Here is a 23,728-nt window from a genome sequence, read left to right as displayed (position 1 = left end):
AAATTCAAATCAAATCATCTAACTTAAGAGAAGAGTTTGGGAAAGGATTTGATAAATTCTGAGAATCACTCCTGTGTACTTAAGCATTGAAGGCGTATAACAATACTACCCTTTTAAAAATAAAATTGAGTCCATGACAAAAGGTTTTTCCATTTCAGCAATGTTCCAAGATTCCTGATTTTCGAAATATTGTTCCTTAGAAATCAGGCATACATATTACATTCCAAAAAAGAAAGAAAGGGAGGGGGGCATCAGGGTTTCTTGAGCCTGGACCTAAGTCTTCCAGCAATGCTGTCTGAGCAAGGCCTGGATGAAGAACCAAGTGGCTTCATGGTAGATGAACACTCAACTTTTTCAACCTGATCTTGTACATCAGAGAAAAGCAACGATCTCTTTGCTGAAACTTCAGCTACATGACTCTCAGTTTCAGCTACGGGCTTCAGTGATTCAACATGAGTCTCTTTGACCTCAAGAGACTCATTGAATGGTACATGATTCAGCAACGATCTTTTTGTCAAAACTTCATCTCCATCGCTCTCAGTATTAGCTAGAGGCTTCATTAATCCAACAGGAGTCTCTTTGACCTCAATAGACTCATTGACCTCTACACCAGAGAAAGGTAGTGACCTTTTTGCTGAAATCGAGTTGGAATCTGCACTTTTCTCCACATCTTTATCAGCGCGCCGGGTTTGGATGAGGTAATGTGCAACTGATTTGTAACCCAATGCTGATATCTAAAATATGGAGAAATTTGAGCTTAGCTCCAACTAAACCTTGGAAAAACAAATTAAAACCAAAATTTGCCTGAGAATTAGGAGCAACCTTTCTATATAGAGAGCCAGTGGGGGCCCATCCTTTTGCTTGACGACATAAGCTACAATTGCAAATTCCACGACAAGCTGGGCATTTCCAATTTGGATTCTGCAATGCTTCAAGTACATGCTCACCATATCTACAAAAAGTATAAGATAAAGCCAGCATCAGGTTAGATTAAAGGTACAGTCTCATATAGGGCATCATAAATTGCTGGGCAGGTCTCGTTCAAATCAAACCAAGCAACAAAACAGATCACGGGGAATGCTTTAACAATATTTAATGCAATAATAATACAGCAAATTTACAAGATATAGAAACTCTCTTGGCCTATATATAAGTAAATTCATATTGATTCCAAAGAATAATCTTAGGATTTGTCAGATAAAGTTCCATCATAATAAACCATGCACCATAAATCCTAAATAGGCAGTTTCATTGTTAATAAACAAGATGACCAACAAAAACAATGTTAGATCAACTAGAAAGCATACCTCATATACAAGCAATCTCCACAAAACTGCCCCTGGACCAAGTTGCATGTGTTACAGCGGGTACGATAACCAAGAGTTTTTTGCCTGCAGAACAGTAATTTCATGTAGCAAGCAAGTTCCATAAGAAAAAAATAGCAACAGAATAGAAATCAGACAAATAGATGGACCAGATAATGAAATTCATGGTAACAATGTTATCATGGACTCATAGCAAAACATGTCAACATGAACCCTGATAACGTATTCATCACTGGATATTCCAGATGAAGCAACAAGCATTACATACCAAAAAAAAAAAAAAAAACGCTAACAAGTGTGCACAACATAAAAGAAAAGGATAACACTATTGACACAATCAATAAACAGCAAAAGCAGCACATCATCATGGCAGAAAATGCACCTTTAAAACCACTGGAAAGTCATTAAACAAATTCATAGAAACAAATTACTCCATTTCAGTTGCATATGGAGAATGAAGTCATGAACTAACCTGCACTGATGGCATGTCTTCCCTTGTACGGAATCATAAATCCGTTTTCCATCTTTCCCAACACCATCCACGAACAGAGTCCAACTCTTATCAGTATTACCCAACAGCTTCTCGTGTTCTTCAGTGTACACCTCAGGCTTCGAACCCTCCTGGATCACAACCTTCGGACGATCCCGAAACTCAGATTTCTTCACAGGCGGCTCAGAGTAACTAACAGGAGTCACATTCTGCAACCTGTAAAACACAATAAGTTACATGCAGGAAAACAAAAAGGACGGATCATATATAAGAAAGATCAGATTTTGATGCCAAAAGGAGATGCAAAAGATCACAAAACTTGAAAGCCATGTTTCAATTCGGGGAAGGAGAACCTGGAGGAACGGCGAACAGGACCAGGTGGGGGTAGAGTAGGAGGGGTTTTGGGGGTGTAGGATCGAGTGCGCTTAGAAGGAAGGTTAGAGGATTTGAGCTTGAGGGAGAGATCCAAGATACCAAGCTTTCCCAATCTTTCTTGGTTTTCTCGGATTCTTTGCTCCCTGCTGAGCTCATACTCCAACATTTGGTGTTGGTGATCATGGCTCGCAGGACTATTGGTGACAGTGGAAGCACGAGACGAATCCCGTTCGCGGTTTCTCTTCCTGAGAGCGGGCATTGCCGAGAGTTGGAACTTGGAAGATGGAAGGGTGTTTCAGAATTTGAGTTTTTTCTAACGTTCGATTTTGGTGAGTTGGCTCTGTTCCTGTAAAACAGGGAAAAGTACCGAGGTTGGAGCCCTTCCTTTTTTTTTTCTAAAGGCTTTTTTTTTTGTGTCTATGAGTCTATCTTCTAGGGCTTTGCTATTGTCTTAGAGGAACTTTTTGAAAATGTTTTTTAGAAATTTTAAATATATAGAATGGCTTGACCAAAAATCAATATATATATATATATATATAGAATAATGGAATCAATGGATTGATAACATGTTAAACAAAAAGTTCATGTACATTTGGAAAATTAATTACCATGTATTTGTAATAAATATATACTATTTAATTTATTTTTAATATATTTTATATAAATAATTAATTTAATAACTAATTTTTCATATATACATATCATAACGTTTTTTATTTTAATAAATAAAATAATTATAATAATTACCGAAATAAATAATTTAAAAAATATTTATCAAAATAAATACTTTTTTCTTATCTCATTTACACTGTAAACAAAATAATTTTGCATGTATCTCGTTTACCATGTAAACGAGATAAGACATGTGAACGCGACACGTATGTAAATGAGATACATGTATTTTAAAAAAAATAGAAAATAATAAAAATATTAATAATATTAATAATCCAAACTTTTAGCATGCTATTAGTACATAAAAAGGTTGGTAGAAGAGATTAAAATGGAAAGATGGGAAGCGTGAAGTTGAGACACTAAAATACTGCCAATCTATTCTTAATATATAAAAGTAGGTACATAGGTTTACCCACATTACTTCTAAGTTATTTCTCTTTTTCTACTAACGCCATGTCAGCACCAATGCTTACTTGGCAAAATTTTAGAATCCACCACTCAAATCTTGCTAAATCAACTTTTATTTTTACATAAAAAATACAAAAAAAAACTAAAAAACACAATAAATACCAACAAATTAACTTTTTCCAAATCAATCATTATTTCTAAAATAACAAAAACACAAATTAACATTCACCCTAACAAAAAGCTCTCAAAACCAAAGAGCTTATTACCTTTCTCAAACCATCACCCTCTTAGCACCTCTCCGTACCAATATCCTATTTCCTCCATCCTCTTCCGGTCTCATCCTATTTCCTCCATCCTCTTCCGATCCCATGAGCCATTGTTTTTTCTTCAAAACAAATTGTACATCGCGATGTCCATCTACGCCGGAGCCGCATTGCATAAATTGCATAAACTAGGACAAACTCCATTCCTCCGGTTTTCTTGTCAGAGCTCGATTCTGGGTCTCAGACCAACATCACCATTCGGCGCCGCCAACGTAGGAAATTTGTCCTAGGTATCTTCCTAAAGATTTTCAACTTTACCGTTTTCTCTTCTCATTGTTCAATATCATTTTCAATAGCCCTATTTATTTGTTATAAATAATAACATTTTAATTGTGAACTCATTGCAAGTAGCACAAGTTTATGTATTCCTCTTTTGTAAACGGTTCTGTCTAACAGTCACAACCAAAATTAATGTGCGTTTAAAATTATTGCTCCCTATATACTATCGATTGCAATATTTCATCATCAAATTATAAATTGTTATTTTATATGTAGAATACTTCTTCCACAATTTACATTCACGTGTTCCTTTTTTTTTTTCAAATTGTTATTCCAGATGTGCAGTATTGCTTCCACAATTTATTTGTAATGGATTATCATTCTTTGACCATATTTTATTCTCTTTGTTGTAGAATGATTTGCAGTAGTAATGACAGACCGGAAGAGTTAATACCCAAAATTGCTAGATAAAAATCAACCAATCACTATTTAGTAAAAATGTTTTAAAAAAATTAAAATAAAAAACTCTTATCTATTATTATTCAATTGAAACATCAAGTACTAATTAAATACAATAAACATACATTAAAAGTGTCATAATAATAATAATTATAAAAAATTTTAGTTACAAATATTCAAATTCTACAACTTATACATATTAAACTCTTACTATTCTTCATTTCTTAACCTCTTATACTAATTGTCAAAAATTTCTTAAATTTAATATAACATTTTATATATTTTTCATTCTCATTCATTTATTTTTTTCATTATTTACAAACAAAAAAACCGCAAGAAAAAATAAAGTGTAGCCATTAATGCAAATCGAAAAAAAAAAAGAAAATACACTTTTGTATAACTCTAATATAAATAACCTAAGTCTTTTTAAAAAATAAATAAATTCAAAATCTATTTATAATATGTTCTCTAAAATATTTTTAATATAATATTTATTAAAATATACTATATAATATAAATAATCTACTTCTCCGCGCATTGCGCGGGTCTCACTCTAGTTGTTAAGAAAGGTTGATGGAGATAGTGGAAACTGGAAAGAGAACTAAAATGGTTATCTCTCACGTTATCGTGGGAGATAACCGTTTCAATTCTCTTTCCATTATTCCTAAACGGTTATCTCATCTTTTTTGTGTTTTATTTATCGTGCATCAACTTCACGCTTTCCATCTTTTAATTTTTAGAAGTGGGCATTCTCATCATGAAACTTTCTTTGAACACATACGAATTTTTTATTTTTCAAATTTAAATCAATCCAATTGGATCATAATTTAATCTAAAATTTTTTATGTATTTTTTTGAGTATTAATTGATCAAACATATCCATTTTAATCTCTTCTACCAATCTTTTTATGTACATGCTAAAAATTTGGATTATTGATATTGTTAATATTTTTATTATTTTCAATTTTTTTTTATAAAATTACATGTATCTCATTTACACTGTAAACAAGATATACACGTGTTGTTTACACCGTAAAAGAGAGAAATATTTATTTCGGTAAATATTTTTTAAATTATTTATTTCGATAATTATTACATTTATTTAATTTATAAAAATAAAAAAGCCCATATCATAGTCATAATCTAAAGAGTTAGAATTTGGTGTTTTTTTTTTTTATTTTAACTCTCTTAATCAATATTTTCAAAACATTCTTCAGTCATATTATTTTTAGATTAGCTAAATATATATAGTTGAAATAAAAAACAAGAGTTTAAAATCTCTAATAGTTTTTTAATATATTTATTAAAGAAAAAAATATAGTTTTTTTTATTACGAATAATCTTGATAAACACTTTTTTTTTGGTCATAATAAAAACATCAAAACTTTGTTTTGGTCATTTTTTGGACGGATATTTGGCCTTTTTTTTTTGTTTTTAAGACAGCATTAGCGGGCAAAGGCCCAAATTCATTGTTGTTATTCATATTTTATAATGTGTGGCTACCAAAAGCAAATTTTCAATGTGTTTTTTACCCAGACTGACAAATAAATGTTGTTGAGTTTTTTACCTATAAAAAAAATGTTCTTTCCAAAAATCTACGTCAAGTTTTACATACGGTTTGACATCATCTATCTAAATTCTAAACTCTTAAGGCAAGAACCACTCATAATAATCTAGTGAGTATAAGGGAAGAAATAAGGGAATATTTAATTATTTCCTCAGCTATTGAAGACAGAGGAATGTTAATTTTACGAGTTCTAGTTCAACAACGAAGTTACAATATAGTATAATATTGTTATATATAATTGGCAAATAGTCAAATAGGCACCCCTTTCTATTTATTTCTCCATGCAAAGGAATTTGGTTATAGTTAAGGTCACCAAACAATACCTAATTAACGGTCTCATCAGCCTCTAAAACATATACGATCCAAGGCTATAACATGCTGAAAAATATGAACTTATTCATATGCTGATGACCTACCACATGACAATCCGAAACTATTCAAATTTGTACTCCTTCACACCATATTTTAAAACTATTCATATACACACACGTAATTGATCAGAGGCCAATTCAAAGTAAAAATGTTTGCAGTTTCTTTTTAATTTAGTGAAGAAATTAGAGAAGAATCTTGATTGCCCTCTTGCAGTTGGTGCTATTTATATATATATATGGTGCTGCTTAATGCGAGTTCATGCAGCATGACGAAAACCATCATGGCTTTGAATTACTATAACACCTTGGCCACTTTATTATTCTTGCTTGTTAGTAGCTATGGAACTTTTGCTGCTCAGAAACAGAGCTTAGGAGCTTCTTTCATCTTTGGAGACTCATTAGTGGATGCTGGAAACAACAACTATCTTTCAACTCTTTCCAGGGCAAACATGACACCAAATGGTATTGATTTTAAGGCTTCCGGTGGAAACCCCACCGGCCGCTTCACCAACGGTAGAACCATCTCAGATATAGTAGGTATGTTTTCAACCATGTGCTGTGACTTTCTAAGTATGCTTAATGATAAATTTTAGAAACTAATTTTAACAAACTATTATGCCTTTTAGGAGAGGAATTGGGACAACCAAACTATGCTGTCCCTTTTCTCGCACCAAATGCTACCGGGAAAGCTATACTCTCTGGAGTGAATTATGCTTCGGGAGGAGGAGGTATTCTGAATGCAACAGGAAATATATTTGTGAGTATAATAATTTAATTTGTAAACTTTAATTTCCATGCATGTTTGTGTATGTCACTCGTTAGTTATTCATAATTAAAACTTTTTTAGGTGAACAGGCTGGGAATGGATATTCAAATAGATTACTTCAACATAACAAGAAAAGAGATAGACAAGTTATTAGGCAAATCGAATGGTAGGGAGTTAATAATGAAGAGATCCATTTTCTCCATCAGCGTTGGGTCCAATGACTTCCTCAACAACTACCTTCTCCCGCTTGTGTCAGTTGGAGCCAGAGTTAATCAAAGTCCAGACGCTTTTGTCGACGAAATGATCAACCACTTTAGGATCCAACTAACTGTACGCACATTAATATATTGATGTGTTATTTCGTACATTTTTAATGCTTTCATGATATGTGTCTAGTTTGTTAATTGGGCTTGGTTGTGTGGCAGAGACTATATGAAATGGATGCGAGAAAGTTTGTGGTGAGTAATGTTGGGCCAATAGGATGCATACCTTACCAAAGGGCCATAAATCAGCTTAATGAGGATGAGTGTTCGGATTTGGCTAACAAGCTTGCAGTCCAATACAATGGTCGATTGAAGGACTTGCTGGCTGAGCTAAACGACAACCTCCCCGGAGCCAAGTTCGTCCTTGCCAATGTTTATGATCTAGTCATGGAACTCATAACAAACTACGCCAAATATGGTAAATATAATAATGTTAATTAATTGAATTAAGTGATCAGTTAGAGAGTAATATAATATATACCAATGGATAATAGGCGATGTAACTAAATAAATGGTTATGGCAATAGGGTTGAGGACAGGAAGCAGTGCATGCTGTGGATTTGGGGGCCAGTCGCAGTTAGCAGGGATAATTCCATGTGGGCCTACATCTAGCTTGTGCTCAGATAGGTACAAGCACGTCTTCTGGGACGCATACCATCCAAGTGAAGCTGCCAACCTAATCCTCGCCAAACAGCTCCTTGATGGAGACAATAGATACGTATCCCCCTTCAATGTTAGACAACTCTCCGCTCTTTAATCTTTCCATTTTCCTTCTATTAATAATGTAACAATATTTCTACTTTGTTACTTCACGCAACCAATTTCTACCTCAAATTATAAACAGTATGTAGTGTGTAGTAGCTCTGGACAAGATGTATGCCTGTGATTTGTTATGTAATTTCAATATATTGATCATGTAACCGCCTTGTTTTAAGTAATTCAATTTGTGTTAGCTTTCTGTTCCATTTGACTCAGCTTTTCAGAGATAGTGATTACTGATTCGTTCCAACTTTCAAGTGGGTTACATATGGGAATGATTTCATTTTCTAGTAGGTTCATGCTCACGATTTTGTCATAAGCAGAAGCATCTTGTTCAACAACTTTTGTGACTTGCTACTTTTAAAAGTCTAACATACACTTATCACTTTGTCATTTCAATTCAATTTGAATATTTATGGATTTTTATTTTAATGGATTAACTACTTTAACACAATATATGTGAAGACTTTTTACATACATATATTTATAAAATAATGATACACTAACATTTCTTCCTTTTTGTGTGAGAATGCATGCATAATTAAATGATTTATAAAAAAAAGCATACTTATGTTAGGAGAAAGATCCATTCACCTATTTTTTATAATAATGATAATATGACAATTAGGATTATAAGCTGATCAAATCAAATCAACCCAGTTGTCACTGGTTCTAAGTTTAGGTTTATTATTTTTCATCCAATTAATTTCTAATCTTGTAAATTTGTATACTTAAGTTAATAGTAATACACTCGCCTTTAAAAAAAAAAAAAACTTCGTTGTTACTATTTGTTTAAGAATTCTTCTATTAACACCGTTAGTAAGTCTATCACAGACAAGTTTATACTATTATTGGTTGTTATGAGAATGAGACAAAAAAACTACTCAAAACATGCAATTTTTTTTAATAAAAAACTTAGTTCAATTAAATAAATTGAACAAACAACCGTATTATATTTATATGAAAAATGAATCATTAAATTAAATATGTTTGGTTTAGTAAGTAATAACTGAGTTTTAGAATGGTTTTATTATTATGAAAAGGTGGCTGGTTTTAAGAAGTAGTGGTGTGAAGATGATTAGATGGAAAAGAAAGACATGGGAGGTGGGAGGAGGGGATGAATGAATAATGATGTTTGTGCAGCTGAAAGAAAAGCGAGAGAGGTGTGAGTGTGAGCATGGAAGAAGGAGGGAATAGTACACCATGGAATTGGCCGGGAGGAAGGAGTGTCAGTGGTCAGTGATCATGGGTGACGGACCCATTTTCACCTAAACCCCACAAAACAACAACGACTGGGTCTTAAAGCACACACCCATTGGGCTCCGTCCGATGAGGATCCAAGGGTGAGGAAGTGATGCGTGTTCTGTTGGGAGCAAACAGTTTGTTTGGTAATGGGTACAGTGTAGCGGTAAATCCGGTGAGAGATTAGAGATGTAGATAGTAAGAGTAGTACGGAGGAGGAATCTGATGCGGACATGACGCGTCCGAAATCAGAGGGTAGACCCAATTATTGCTCCCCACGCTGCCCGACACTCATTATATTGTCTCTACTGTCCCCACCCACTCATTAGACCCGCCCTACCCACCTTCAAATTTTGGCTCTATCTCACCACCATTAACCCATGCACCCACTTTCCTTAGGCGCACGCTTTGGGAAAACAGTCCAAATCGGATCGGATCAATTCCCCCCCCCCCCCCTTCCACTCTCTCTTTTGTGTTTTCTCCACTAATCATTTAAATCAAAGTTAGGTTACTTTTTCATTCTTTAATTATGCAACCAGCTCGCGGTTAGTTACAGTATCCTACTAAATAATAATACTTTACTAGAAGGAATTATTTCATGTGTGCCCTTATACCTACAATGCAATAATCAAATCGTAGGCCTACCTAGCTAGTGGCTAAAGTGCAATTATTATCCTAAATTCTTGATGACAACAAAGGCCAAATTTCTATGCATGCATAAATAGTCCATCGCATTAGAAAACACGACTTAGTTAGGGGCTGTTTTTCAGGGAAGAGACGATTGGATAAGGAAAATGACAGGAGGAGGAGACATGACATTATTATAATATGCGTATAAATTAACCGTATTCATGATTAGCTTGACCATGGGGGGTTTGGTGGTAATTGGAATTGGCAGCACGTACAAGCTACTCTCGTTGGATTTGCTTTTTGTTTCAATTGGCCATAGATTTACATGCCATAATTGCTTCAAAGGGCAAATGCCAAGATGATGCTTCCACCAATTCACTTTACGCACCATGCATAATTGCTAATGATCCAAAACCAAAAAGCTCAACCCCTTTATAAGAAAAGGAATAAAGGGGAAGAAAACAAATTAAAGCCAAGCAAAATTAATGATTTCATTTTGAATAGTAGTAAGAATAAGAAAGAAAGAAACATCCGAGTAACGATATTTATACACACTCTTTTTTGTTTGTACAAGATTGAACGTATAACAACCAAATTCACAATAATAAAAAAAAAAAAAATTGAGGTGAGGAGATAGGTGTGTGCACAGTGCAGGGCTATTAGCCGACCCAAGGAAGCATAAGTCTCTATCTGTAGGCGACTGAAAATGCATGTCGTGCTTCACACAACAACACTGTTAAAGCTGCATTCCACTCTGCCTCATATAACCCTCAGAAATTTTGTCTCTCATTACATTCTTCCAAACCACCCTCATTTCTTTTCTCTCTCTTGTTCCCCATAAAAACCCCCCACCCTTCCCCATATGCCCAACCACACCACTCATTCCATTCTCTTCTACTGTTTCTGACTACATACTATTTCAATTTCAACTACATACTATTTCTACCTTCACCCCATTTCACAACGCCATGCCCTCCTCCGACTCCGGCGAAAGCCGTCGATCAGCCAAGCCTCACAACACTTCCCTAGCCCCACCGCCGGCCGAGCAAGAGCACCTGCCGTGCCCTCGCTGCGACTCTACTAATACCAAGTTCTGCTACTACAACAACTACAACTTCTCCCAGCCTCGCCACTTCTGCAAGTCCTGCCGCCGCTACTGGACCCACGGCGGCACTCTCCGTGACATCCCCGTCGGCGGTGGAAGCCGTAAAAACGCCAAGCGCTCTCGCACCGTTCCTTCAGCCTCCACCGCCACAACCTCCTCCTCCGCGGGTCCGGCCGTCACCTCGGTTTCTTCTGTGACCCCGCTCACCATGGTTCCCGTGGCCGGGAACAACCACCCCGGAGCACCCGTGCAGTTCGGTGGAGTAGTCGTGGATGGTGAAGCAAAGGGTAATAACGTGAGCTTGTGCGGTGGGAGCTTCACTTCGTTGCTGAGCAACACACAGCAGGGTCCTGGTGGGTTTCTGGCTCTGGGTGGGTTTGGGCTTGGTCTTGGGCCTGGCCTCGAAGATGTTGGATTTGGGATGGGGATGGGGAGAGGCGGTTGGGCTTTCCCGGGCGTGGTGGCGGACGGAGGCAGCATTGGCGGCGGTGTTGCGGGCTCCGGTGTTGGGCACACGTGGCAGTTTGAAGGCGGCGATCAAGGTGGCTTTGTTTCTGGAGACTGCTTCCCTTGGCCGGGACTAGCCATTTCCACACCCGGAAATGGTCTCAAATAAAGATAAACAAAAACCTCTTTTTTGGTTTATTTTGTTTTGGTTTGATTCCCTTCAGGTTTAATTCTAGGGTTACGTACTTAATGTTTAAGGGAATCATGGTATATCATCTACTTCCAATTAGAATCACGACTCTACTCTTTCCCCCATCCCCCCAAAAAATCATCTTTTGTATTTAACTCCTCTCCTGTTTCTCTTTATGTTAAACTTATTAGAGATAGTTAAAATGAGGTGTGTGATTGTATTGCTTTGCTTTTGGATGACCTGATCTGTGTGTGTGTATTCCCTTTGGCGTGTGTATTACGCTTTGCTAGTCTTTCTCTTCTCAGTTAATGTCTTTTGCTCTTTCATTTCAACCATTATTTAATTTTTAAGAGATATATGCCTATAATCACTTCTTCGGTTCTTCCTAACAAGTGTATTTTATATTATAAAATATGCGACAAAATGAATTTTCTCTTTTACTAGAGTAGTTAGAAAAAGTAGCTAACCAAAGGCAAATTTAAGTGCTTAATTAAATAGTTAAAGGACCGACCTATCATTTTGGTTGTTTTTACTGTAAAAACATTTTGCGATAATGGGCGATCTCCATGCATTAAAAAGCTTTAGCTAATCTAATTATTGGCAAGCTGCTTCTATAGTAAACTAGTATTCATAATCCATCTAGTCATTATAAAGAGATTATTGTTCATGAGCTTAATTGTTTGTACTAATTATGAAATAAATTTCTGGCACTAGGCAGAATGAGAATGTTGTAGGAAATAAATTTCAGGTGAGTCTCTACCCTCTTCAATATAATTTCAGAGCTGTGTTTTTGTTCCCTATTGGAAAGACACGAATAGTATGTTATGTGACTATGTGAGGAAAGTCGTGGTTCTCTATACATGTAGGGCAGTAGGAATATGTGTTACCATTGTACGTTGCAACCTGAATTTAATCTCTTTACTCTTGCTGTGCATCATATTTACTTTGGTTATATTGTATTCAATTTGGAGAATTCGAGACTTAGCTTTTCCATTTAGTTTAACTAAACATATCAAAGACTCAAGGTCCACTCTTTCTCTTTGGAGGGTATTATTGATCAACTAGTACAATTTTCAGAACACTCTGGAAGAATTGGAATAATTTACCCAAGGTGCTTTATTTTATTTATTTAAATCGAATTAGAGCAACTGTAGATACAAGTTAAAATCTTGCTTACATAAAAAATGGTTATATTGACATTGACAACCGGAATTTCCATGCAATTGTATAATACTGGTGTTGTTTACTGTACAGTGGATGGAGCTGTTTCCACTCGGCCGCCATTCTTCTTGTGTTTCTACATACTGTACTACATTTTTCTCAAAGATGGGATGTGATTGCTTCGATAATCGTTTCGCACATGAAAATGTTCATTTTGTGGGGCTCACCTGCCTTGTCAAATTTAGTCTTCACAATCAATCAATCACATTATCTACTGAATAAATTAGCATTTCTTTTTTTTTTTTCGGAAATAAAGCACACAAAGACGAGAAGAATAGGGAATAAAAAGAAATGAGTTTAAATGGGCTACTTGGGCCGAAAGAAGAAGGCCTGCTTTCTGAGAGAGAGTAAATGGGCTTGATATTTTGATGGGCCGCCGTTGCATTTAAATTTGAAAACCCGTGTGAGACTCCGGGCGTGGGGTGCTGGGCGCGGGACGCGACAACTGAGAAAGCAAAAGGGAAAGGACTGTTGAGCCCCAACTAAGGGTGCGTGCAAATGAGCAAATCCCAAATTGAAACTCAAAAGTTTGATAACACAAGAGAAGTAATTCAGAATCAATTAGAGTTTCCCTCCCCTCTCAAAATTCCGGAACCAAGGCTCTCTAACTTTGAAGGCCTCAACACTCAATCTAATTCCGCTTTCTAGGGTTTAAGCAGGGCTTCTCAGCAATTCGATAGCACCTACCACAATGTCATTTTCCTTGTTTTCAACGCCGCAGCAACAGCAATCGCCTTTCCAGCAGAGTAGCTTGTTTCAGCAGCCGCAACAGCAGCAGCTCCAACTTCAATTTCAGCAGCAGCAGCAGCAGCAGCAACAACAACAACAACAACAACTACAACTGCAGCAGCAGCAGCAGCAGCAACAGCAACAACAGTTGTTTCTGTTCACCAATGATAAAACTCCCGCTACTTACAGTACCAACTGGTCCGATCTACACCCTGATTCCCAGAAGTTTCTCCTTCAGATCGAGTATGTCCTACTTTCCCTACAAGTCTGGAGTCTTTTCCGGGTTGCTATGTGCTTCTTGTTTGAAACATTTTAGTAGTATTAACTGTAATTTGTTACTTAAGGGAGCGGATATTGGAGTATCGGGACGAAAGCCAGAGGCTTGATCAATGTAGTCGTCTTTATGATTCTTCTGTTTCCAATGATGGGTTTGAGCTTGATGCAAGCCACATTGTTCAGGTTCTCTTTTTTCTTTCTCGTTTATGTTCCTTCTTTATCCTATCCATTCCCCTATTGTTATTGTAATAATTACTTTTAGCTGTTCTAGAAAGGCAGTGCATTTCTTACGAAGAAGAGGGGAAAGGAGGAGTATTGAATATGGATTAATGTTAAGTGTTTTTAAGTTAAGGCATGCTTGGTTTGCTAGTATCTTGTATGTTACAGATGTTGCGGGTACATGGTGATGTTGCATTATATGAGACACAATATACAAGGGATACTTTCAAATATGGTAGAGTCTCGTGTTATCTGCTTTAAGCAAGTGTACAGAAAGCCTTGAGAGGCCACAGTAAGGAGAGTGTATTCGATGAAGAGCAGTCCAGTAGCTAGAAGTAGAGGAAGACCTAGAAAAACAAAGGTCAAACTGTTAAAACAAATAGATTTTGATGGTTTATGTGCAAAAATAAACAGGACACTATTTAGGTGTTCTGCTGGCAATTAACACAGACTCTACGGGAAATATAGATATCTCTGCTATGTTAGTTAGATTTAAAGTAGGAAAAATGTTGCAAAATTGGTTACCAATTGAGACTTGCCAATATGTGGTTTATTCTGTTCTTCTATAATAAAGGAAGCATTTTGTCTAGTTTGTGTAGGCAGGGCATATACTTGAATAACACAAGTGGTTTGTGAACTTTCAATGTATTTTCTTGATCTTAAAAGCAGCGTTAAGTCATTAGTGTTCATAATTCATCTTAGACTCAGCATATAATCTTATTCTTATTGAAGCTTTTCTGGAAATTCGCAAGCCTATTTTATCAGTGATGAATTAAGAATTCAGGATTTTTATGATATTAGAAGGTAACTTTGAGATCCAAACACCAAGTATCCTATTCTTGATTACTTTTGATGCTCATGCTTTAAAGTGATCTACTCTCGAAAAAATATAGGATAGGCAATGAGTATTAGAGGGAAAAAGAGAGAAGTTGGGGTGCTATCTATTGTAAGAAGATGGTGTAATCTTCCCTTAGCAGCTTAGAAATGTGTGGAAGACCTGAGGAGGACCCAACAAGGAGATTGGATCAAGTAGTAGATAGTCCAATATAAGAAATATGTGGAGATCTAGAAAAATCACAGATCAACTATTGAAAGATATTTAGATGATAATAGTTGAATATAAATATGTTTTATCATAAAACACTCTGGCATCATTTGATCCATATACTTGAACCCACTTAGCGGGACATGACTTAGTTGTTGTTGCTGCATTCTTGAAAGTTGAAACAATAGCTATTTACGTTGTCATTTGACAGGAACTTGGTGGAATCAGCACTGGTATGGAAAGACAGAAAACTGTGCTGCTGGAATTGATGTCTGTTGTCAAGGATATGTTACGCAACACTGAGGTAGCTGTTCGTTCCTTTATGATGCTACGTCCAAGGTTTCTTCATCCCAGTGGGGGAGCATCAAGTGCCACTGCCCCATCACAGACTGCTGGTGCAACTGCATCATCTGGTCCAAGTAGCCAACCAATTGCTACATCTATAGTGCCTGTTTTTGACTTCTATAGTGGTCTTCCAAAGAAACCGTCACCCTTTTTACAGCAAACAGTTTTAAGATTTGAGAAGTATCTTGGTGAATGTCATCAGTGGATTGAAGAATTGGAGCAGCTTATTCTTTTGGACTCTGAGAGAAATGGTTCCTCTAATGGATCCTCGTTGTTGCAATCTCTTCCCAAAGTCATGACAAATGTGCATGATTTTTTTGTTCATGTGGCTGCAAAGGTAAAGAGAAAAAAAATATAGCCCTTGTAGTTCTTACCTGATTTTACAACATACCATGTAGTTTTCATCATGTGGCATTGTGGCTAAGTTGCATAAACAAAACATTTCATCATCTGTTATTTTTGGAATAACTGTCCATTCTTCATATGGTGTCATGGTGATTCTACACTCAATCCCATCCTATGTTTTTCCCTTATTGTAATGAACAAAGGACAGTAACTGGTATACTAGAGAGTATTATTCATGTATGCCCCTTTGCTAAAAAATTTCTTACATAGAATACTGCTGTAACTGCTAGATGTTATTGTCCAGTTCTCTTCTACATTAGTAATAACAGGTTTTTAATTACTTAGGTCGAGAGCATTCATCAATATATTGAATCTATGAAATCAGCATACCTAGCTGATCAACGCCGACGGGGGGAGGTGAATGATCCATTTTTAGAGGCTGACCGGCGAGAAACTGCAAGACAAGAAGCCGCCTCGAAAAGAGTTCATCCGACGTTGCATTTACCTGCAAATTCACAGCCCTCAACTCAAGTTGCAGGGTTGTTTTCTAGTTCAGGAACTCAAGGAGCATTGGCTGCCCCACAGACATCCACAGCAACTACATCCTCATCAGGAAGTGGACTCTCTCTTTTTAGTACACCTTCTTCTGCTCCATCGTCTTCTATGTCATCGTCTTTGTTTGCAACCCCATCAACTCCTGCCCTAGGGTCTTCTTGGTTTGGATCATCTTCTGCTACACCTCAAACCTCACTTTTTGGTTCTACATCATCCTCCTTACCTGGTCCTGCTTCAACTCCATCTTTGTTTAGTAATACTGCTCCCTTGTTTAGTTCAACTCCAGCTGGAAATTCGCTCTTCTCAAGTTCATTTGTGTCAGGTACCTTCTTGAGTTATTGTGCTATTAAATTTATTTAACAATCACAATTGTTTTTTGAGGGCTGTTGCAAGATAACAAAAGACAGCTGAAATTTACATGTTTAACCAAAGTAACCCCAGTTGACTAAAACCTGTAAAAAAGAAATTATTCATCCTAGTAGTTCATCCAAACTAAATAAATAATAATTGCCATTTTTGGATCTGTAGTCTTTTGTATTTTGGATATTTTTTGTTTAGTTTATGTCATCAGTATTATCTTTCGGATTTCTTCGTATTTGGTTCAAGTTAGGTGGCCTATTATGGAGATAACTTGATAAAGCTTTTCAAGGACCTGTTTTTAGGCGGCCTACTACGGAGTTTAAGTGTCAAATCACTTGAATCAATGACAGTTTGGTACATTCAATGATTTCGTTGAAGCTGGCGAATTGTTTTGTGCCTGTTTTGAATACATTTCTCAAGTTTTCTTTTATGTAATGGAACAACTGTATGCTTATGGTTAAAAATTTTTCTATAATTGTGATAGCACCAGTTCTGGAGAAGCATTTCTTACTTGCAATTAGGTTTTTGAAATCACGAAATGGAGCATTATTGAATTTAAGCTTTTTCTTTTCCCATTTCATTGTTTCTTCTCTTATGCTTTGTGTTGGGGTGAAGTTTTATTCGGATTTCTCATTCCTGTGTTCACACAACATTAACCATTTATTCTTTCCTATTCAGGTGCTGCAACAGGATCCGGTGCGAGCTTTGGAGGATCTGTAAGTAAATTTTATCCTTCTACTCTTTCTAGATTACGTCTGATTATTAATCTAAAAAATTCCTAATATCGGATAATTTCTGTGTTGACAGAGTCAAGTATTGTAGTTTTCTTCCAAATTTGCGATTTATCTGTTTTGCAGTTTCTTGAATCTTCTAAGTCTTTTCTTTTTGTTTCCCTGTGATCTTGTAGAAAAATCCGCGGCCAAAATCCCGAACTGCTCGCCGCTAATAAAAGCGAGTTGAGATCATAAAGTTGATGATACCCTTTACTGCATCCAAGCATGCGATGTTCTGCATGAAGCATGGTTTTTCTTGTTAGGTCTGGTCCTAAAATGGTCATCTCTGAATCTGGTGATGTGGGAAAATGGATACTGCTGTGAGGGCGCTGGTAGATGTTGATGTATTCACTTCCGAATTCTTGGTCGTTTTGATTCATTGAGTTCTTCTATTAGGCTTTCAGCGAGTCACTGTTGGCTCCATTTCATTTAACGTTGTAGATTAATTGTAGGTTAGATGATTTTGATTGCCAAATTTTCATGAATTGTAGCAAGCCTGTCGATCATAAATGGTTCGCTGTTGTAAAAGATATCAATTGCCATTAACTAAGCAGTTTGTTTGGACACACAACGGGGAGTAATTGACCCTTTTCCTTTTTCCTTGAATACTTTTGGTTATTATTATTATTAATTTATTATTCATTATACTCAAATTTCCAAGTACCACAAGTCGGTGATGTATTAATGTAACAAAAAATGTGCAAGTTAAGAATAACTCCATTTCCATACGAGAGAACAATAATACTCTAGGTAGTTAATGATTGAAATATTACTCAACTAACATATGGGTCAGAATCTCAGATTTCACATAATACTTCGTGGACTGAGGAGCATGTAATAATTTTCCAGTGGGACACCATATAGGAAACATCTATATTCTAGACTCTAGAGTGCAAAGGGGAGATGGAAAATATCAAACTATCGTTCTATCTGTAGAAACTTGTCGTTCTGTTCCCCCTAACTATAAGTTCAGTTTCTCTATACACAATTAATATTTTATTTTACTTAAATTCCACATCCACAACATGCTTAGCCGCTGCAACTTATGTAGCATATGCATTTTGTGCCTCATGTTCATCAATTTCTGTTCCGACCATATTTATTTTCAGTCTGTACAGTTCAGCCTGCACCTCATCAGCCATGGGGTGTGATTGATCACCTGAAGAGAATGCATGAATGTTGTTCTTGGCCTCAATCCAACTTAACCCTGTACTTTTCTCAACCAGCAATCCCTTCATATTTCTTCTAGTCTCTGCAACTTTATCCCACTGCCCTGCTGAGGCATATAGATTCGAAAGCAAGACAAGTGTTGGACCATCATTTGCATCCAACCTCAAAACTTCCTCAGCTGCATGAACTCCTACTTTCAAATTTTTATTGATAACAGAGGCGCTTAGCAAAGTTCTCCATAGTTCAAGATTATCTTCAACATAAGGTGATTTAATGATAATTTCCTCTGCCTCTTCCAGTAATGCTGCCCGGCTCAACAGAGATACCATGCAAGAGTAGTGCTTAGGCCCTGGAACTAAAGCAATGCTGTTCATATAATTCCAGAGGAATCTTCCCTGCTCAACCAACCTACAGTGGCTGCATGCAGACAACAGAGACAAGAACGTTACTTGATCTGGGATGAGACCTTGTTCGAGAATCTCCTCAAATAATTTAAATGCTTCCTCCACCATTCCATGGAGACTATATCCTCCAAGCATTGAGTTCCAACACTTCAAATCTGGATCTGAAACATGAGAAAATACACAATATGCATCTTCAAGGCAACCATTCTTGGCATACATATCGATTAGACTCCCAGAAACAGACATTTCAACACCATAGCCCAGTTTAACAGCGTAGCAATGAATCATTTCACCTTGTCTTAAAACGGCAAGATCAGCGCAGGCGCTCAAAACTGCACTGAGAACATAATCATCGATGCCTTGGGCTTTGTGAAACATTTCAGAGAAGCATTTGATGGCGCTCATTCCATCCGTCTTAGAATAACCAATGATTATTTCAGTCCAGAGAACAACATCCTTCCTGGAGACCGAATTAAATACTCCTTGAGCAGCTTCGATTTCACAATTTTTAAAATACATAGACACTAAAGTACTTCCAACAAAAACACTTCTCTCTAATCCTGCTTTGATAACCTGAGCATGAAGAGGCTTTCCATAACTGGAACATGGAAATGCTCCGGTTGCAGATATGATGCCGGCATAGGTATAATCATCTGGTTTAGGAAAACAAAATTCCTGCAACCGGACAAACAAACTCATAGCCTTCTTCCCATCTTCATTCTCAGAATAACCAGCAATCATTGAATTCCAAGAAACTAAATCCGGGTTTTCCATTCCACAAAACATCTTATCTGCTGTTTGTGTATTGCCAGCATTGCAGTACATGTCAAGAAGAGCATTCTGCATATGCAAATCACATGAGACGTTCCTAACGATCAGATGGCCATGAATCAATATCCCATATTGATAACCCTTCAGACGACTACATGCGCTCAAAATCATAGAATATGTGAACTGGGTAGGGACAAAACCATCCCTCAGCATTGCAGAAAAAAGACGAAGACCTTCCTTGATCTTATTATTCTTCAGATAGCCAATAATCAAAGAATTCCATGCAACATCGTCTCTGTCACCCATGTTCCCAAAGACCATTTCAGCAGAACCCAAATCCCCGCAATTTGAGTACATATTAAGCAAAGAAGTTTGGACACAAATATTACTCAAAAAACCAAACTTTATACCCTGGGCATGAAGCAAAGACCCAAACCACCAATCTTCAAGCAACGAAGAAGCTTGCAGCAAGCTTGTGAAGGTCTTGCTGCTGGGCCTGACGGCCATAAAACCCATCTGGGTATAAAGTTTGAGGGCGGAAACGGCATGGCCTGGGGCCCGAGAATAAGCAGAAAGAAGCGCATTGTAAGAAACAAGCGTTTTGTGAGGCATTTTGTCGAACAATACGTGAGAGTCGGTGAGAGAACCGCATCGTGCATACATAGAGATGATGTTGTTGTAGAGAAAGGGAGATTTGGAGCTTAAGAGGGTGGTGGTGGTGGTGGTGACAACGAGGGCATGAAGTTGACGCGCCTCTCTGAGTGACGTGACGGTGCTGCATTTTTGGAGCGCAGAGAGTGCAAGAGCCTCTGTTGCACAACAACATGCCTTGTTCATTTACCTGTTCTAACAGTCGCCTAGATGAAATGCAAGCAAATAGAATCAAATTAAAAGTCAAAAATATTTTTGAATTATCTTAAAAACGACACAGTATATTACTATATTTTACTCTTAACAAAATTTTGTTGGTGGGGACATATACATCCAAACCCAATAATACAAAGTTACAAATATGTGTATCTACTATTTAGCAAGGTTGCGAAAACTGAACCAGTCAATAAATCGAGCGACTAACTGGTTTAATGGTTTAATGGTCTAATCGAGGTCAAATCGTAGTTAAACTAGTTTAATTAAATATAAAAGAAAATCAAAACCCAATAGGTATTAATCATATTGCAAAACAAAAAAACCATTACATGAAACCAACAAATATTATAAAGGCAATACCTTGACGAGACCTGGAGTGGCAACAATAATATCAACACCTCTCCTAAGCTTGCTCTCGAGTCTGATATGGAGTCCCATTATATATTATAAACAGCAAGAACTCAATCTCATTGCCCAACCACAAACTTCAAAATCAACATACACCTAATCCACAACAAAAGAAACAAACATAATAGTCATATACGAGGCCACAATCGAGAAGAAAGGTTTAAAAGACAATTCTCAACCAAATCGAATTGCATAGCATCGGAACTATTTCACCTCTCTTAATAGTCATATACGAGGCCACAATTGAGACTCCATTCACCAAAGAATTAATTACTTCAAATAACTCAGCCATGGTATTTCTTAGGCCGCGCTAATTCCCAATATGTTAATTAATTTCTGTATCCTATCATACCAGAACTGAATTGAAACTCAAACTCCAGAAATTCGGTAAATCAACATATTCGGTAACAAACATAAACACGTGCAAATGCAATTATGAAGAAGCATTACCAATCAGGCAAACCAAAATAGAATATTAATAACAGATCAGAGCATGTGAGCTGAGAAATAAGGGCATATACCTGACTGGTGCGAGCACAACCAACCAAATCAGAGCCATCATCCTCATGGCGGCGAGGGAGGAACGGCGGTGACAGAGTGAGCTCCAAGAGAGTGTGAGCTCGGAGGAACATGGCGGTAACAGAGAGCTTGAAGACAGTGACGCTGGGCGCAGAGTTCGCGACGACGAGGAGAATACGGCCGAGCAGGAACAGTTCGCGACGGCAAGAGAAGATCTCCGAGCAAAGGTTTCACGGCGAGAAGAGGGTGAGTGGCAGAGACGTTCGGCTGCGAGACGACACCCTATACTTGTCACAATGCCGGCGGCGACGGTACCCACGGCCGAGGAGAGGAGTTCGGCGATGGTGGGGGCTGCTGCCTTCGGCGATGGTGGGGGCTGGGTAATGAGTTTTGAACTTTTGTTGATGATGAGTCTGATATGACGACGAGGACAAAGACGGCGAGGCCAACAGCTCCGAGCACGAGCAGACCTTCGAGAGCGACGACGGCAACCGCTGGCTGTCACCGCCGGCGGTGATAGTGGTGGCTGCAACTCTCAGCCTCTGATAGGGTTTAGTTTAGGTTAGGGTTCTGTGAGACAGAGGAAGAAGGGGGTTTTTATGTTTTTTTTAATTAAAAACCGAAAATGTTAAAAAAAACCTGCTCGGTTCAAATAATTCACCAATTAATCAGTCGGTTTAACTGGTTTTTTCATCAATTTTTATTTGATGATTTTTTATTTCAACCGAATTAATTAGATTGATTTTTGGTTAACCAAAATGAATCGTCGATCTGATTCGGTTTTTAAAACTATGGATGGTATTTAAAGAGGATCAAATTCCTATAAACATTATACGGGTCTGCTATACATACAAGCCTTTTTGGCTTACAAGCTATACAAGTTGGCCCAACCCAGAAATAAACCACGCGCACTCAATCCTTAGAATGGAGCGTCAATCGCACGCGCCTCACACAACGGTACGGTTCCGCTTTCCAAAACATGCTCATTATGGCGCACTCTTCCTCTTCCCCCTCAAAGAAAACGCAAACCGTCAAGTTTCAAGGCACATTCCAAACAAAATACAATTCTGAAGAGACGTTCGAACTCGTCGCGAAGATTAGAAGAAATCAAGAACAAAAATAGAACTCTCCATAAAAAATCACCAGAAAAAACGAAGAAACATTATTCAAGGTAAGTTACTGTTTTACTGATCTTGTAGATTTTTCACATTTCTATTTTTGATTTCGAAATCGAAGAACTAGGTTTTACTGTTCTTCTAAGTTCTTCTAGGTTTCACAGTTCTTCTTGTTCTAGATCTCATATTACTATTTTTACTGTTCTTCTTGTTCTAGTTCTTCTCCTAACTGATTTGTTGGGTGTATATGGCGTAATTTGTTGGGTATATATGGCCAATTGTTGGGTGTATATCTCGGACTTGGCATGCAAATGTTGCTTCTAGTGGCCTTTTGAACATAAATATATTTCTGAACTCATATAATGTCATATAATCAACTGTTGCAAGTGTACTAATTGTGCTTGACCTTGTAGTATCATTTTATGCATGTTTGAGTTAATTGAATATCATTTTGAACTGATTTAATTAAATACTTATAGGACTAGGTTTGGGTGTATGTGACTGATCTATGGGTGTATCTGACTGATATATGGGTGTATTTTTTATATATTGACAGCATCTCTTTTTCATTGCAGTAAAAATGGCAAACAAAAATCAAGCTGGAAAAAATGTAAGCACAAATATATATCTTAGATCAAATCAGTTTTTCATAATAGAAATATATGACTCTAATTTTACTTTGTTTACAGCAAATCAAAGACTTGAAGTGTGCAACCCTTTTGTTGAGTGAGAAATTTGGAAATATGAGTGAGAAAAAAAAGCAATTGTTAGGAATTTGGGTTTTGGTGGACTGATGCACATCTCGCCGCTAAGGGTGCATCATAAATTATTAAAGGAGTTGGCTAACTCCTTTAAATTAGGGAAAAACACACTCAAAATCGGCTACGGCTCGTTTAGAGTAAAACCAAGCACAATAGGGGATGCGCTTGGCCTCAACGCGTCAGGTAACTCATTACAGACATAGGTGTATATGAGTCATATTGGGGTATATTTCA

The 23,728-nt window shown here is 37.1% G+C and overlaps 5 protein-coding genes across 5 annotated transcripts; 3 read left to right on the top strand and 2 right to left on the bottom strand.

Moving 5' to 3' along the window:
* Positions 1-77: 77 nt before the first annotated feature.
* LOC130982524 (uncharacterized) lies at positions 78-2,530 on the bottom strand. The gene is made up of 5 exons (XM_057906561.1): positions 2,169-2,530; positions 1,798-2,031; positions 1,308-1,391; positions 823-952; positions 78-734 (listed from the first exon to the last, which is right to left on the bottom strand). The coding sequence occupies exons 1-5, from the start codon at positions 2,447-2,449 to the stop codon at positions 252-254; spliced, it is 1,212 nt and encodes a 403-aa protein (XP_057762544.1). The 5' UTR covers positions 2,450-2,530; the 3' UTR covers positions 78-251.
* Positions 2,531-6,409: 3,879 nt separating this feature from the next.
* LOC130982928 (GDSL esterase/lipase At2g23540-like) lies at positions 6,410-8,156 on the top strand. The gene is made up of 5 exons (XM_057907075.1): positions 6,410-6,746; positions 6,836-6,966; positions 7,057-7,305; positions 7,401-7,656; positions 7,766-8,156. Exons 1-5 carry the CDS (start codon positions 6,446-6,448, stop codon positions 7,993-7,995), a joined length of 1,167 nt encoding a protein of 388 aa, XP_057763058.1. The 5' UTR covers positions 6,410-6,445; the 3' UTR covers positions 7,996-8,156.
* Positions 8,157-10,500: 2,344 nt separating this feature from the next.
* On the top strand, positions 10,501-11,943 carry LOC130979852 (dof zinc finger protein DOF3.4). The gene has a single exon (XM_057903396.1). It carries the CDS (start codon positions 10,838-10,840, stop codon positions 11,588-11,590), a length of 753 nt encoding a protein of 250 aa, XP_057759379.1. The 5' UTR covers positions 10,501-10,837; the 3' UTR covers positions 11,591-11,943.
* Positions 11,944-13,274: 1,331 nt separating this feature from the next.
* On the top strand, positions 13,275-18,097 carry LOC130979724 (nuclear pore complex protein NUP58). The gene is made up of 6 exons (XM_057903246.1): positions 13,275-13,804; positions 13,906-14,020; positions 15,313-15,783; positions 16,137-16,668; positions 17,385-17,422; positions 17,614-18,097. Exons 1-6 carry the CDS (start codon positions 13,524-13,526, stop codon positions 17,650-17,652), a joined length of 1,476 nt encoding a protein of 491 aa, XP_057759229.1. The 5' UTR covers positions 13,275-13,523; the 3' UTR covers positions 17,653-18,097.
* A 44-nt stretch (positions 18,098-18,141) lies between these two features.
* Positions 18,142-22,174, bottom strand: LOC130979723 (pentatricopeptide repeat-containing protein At3g50420). The gene is made up of 3 exons (XM_057903245.1): positions 21,621-22,174; positions 21,052-21,195; positions 18,142-20,681 (listed from the first exon to the last, which is right to left on the bottom strand). The coding sequence occupies exon 3, from the start codon at positions 20,659-20,661 to the stop codon at positions 18,523-18,525; it is 2,139 nt and encodes a 712-aa protein (XP_057759228.1). The 5' UTR covers positions 20,662-20,681; positions 21,052-21,195; positions 21,621-22,174; the 3' UTR covers positions 18,142-18,522.
* Between the last annotated feature and the right edge of the window lie 1,554 nt (positions 22,175-23,728).

This window comes from Arachis stenosperma, chromosome 5 (assembly GCF_014773155.1).
Source record: "Arachis stenosperma cultivar V10309 chromosome 5, arast.V10309.gnm1.PFL2, whole genome shotgun sequence".
Classification (NCBI taxonomy): domain Eukaryota; kingdom Viridiplantae; phylum Streptophyta; class Magnoliopsida; order Fabales; family Fabaceae; genus Arachis; species Arachis stenosperma.
The sequence above is the reverse complement of the archived record's forward strand: the minus strand, read 5'-3'. Positions and strand labels throughout refer to the sequence as shown.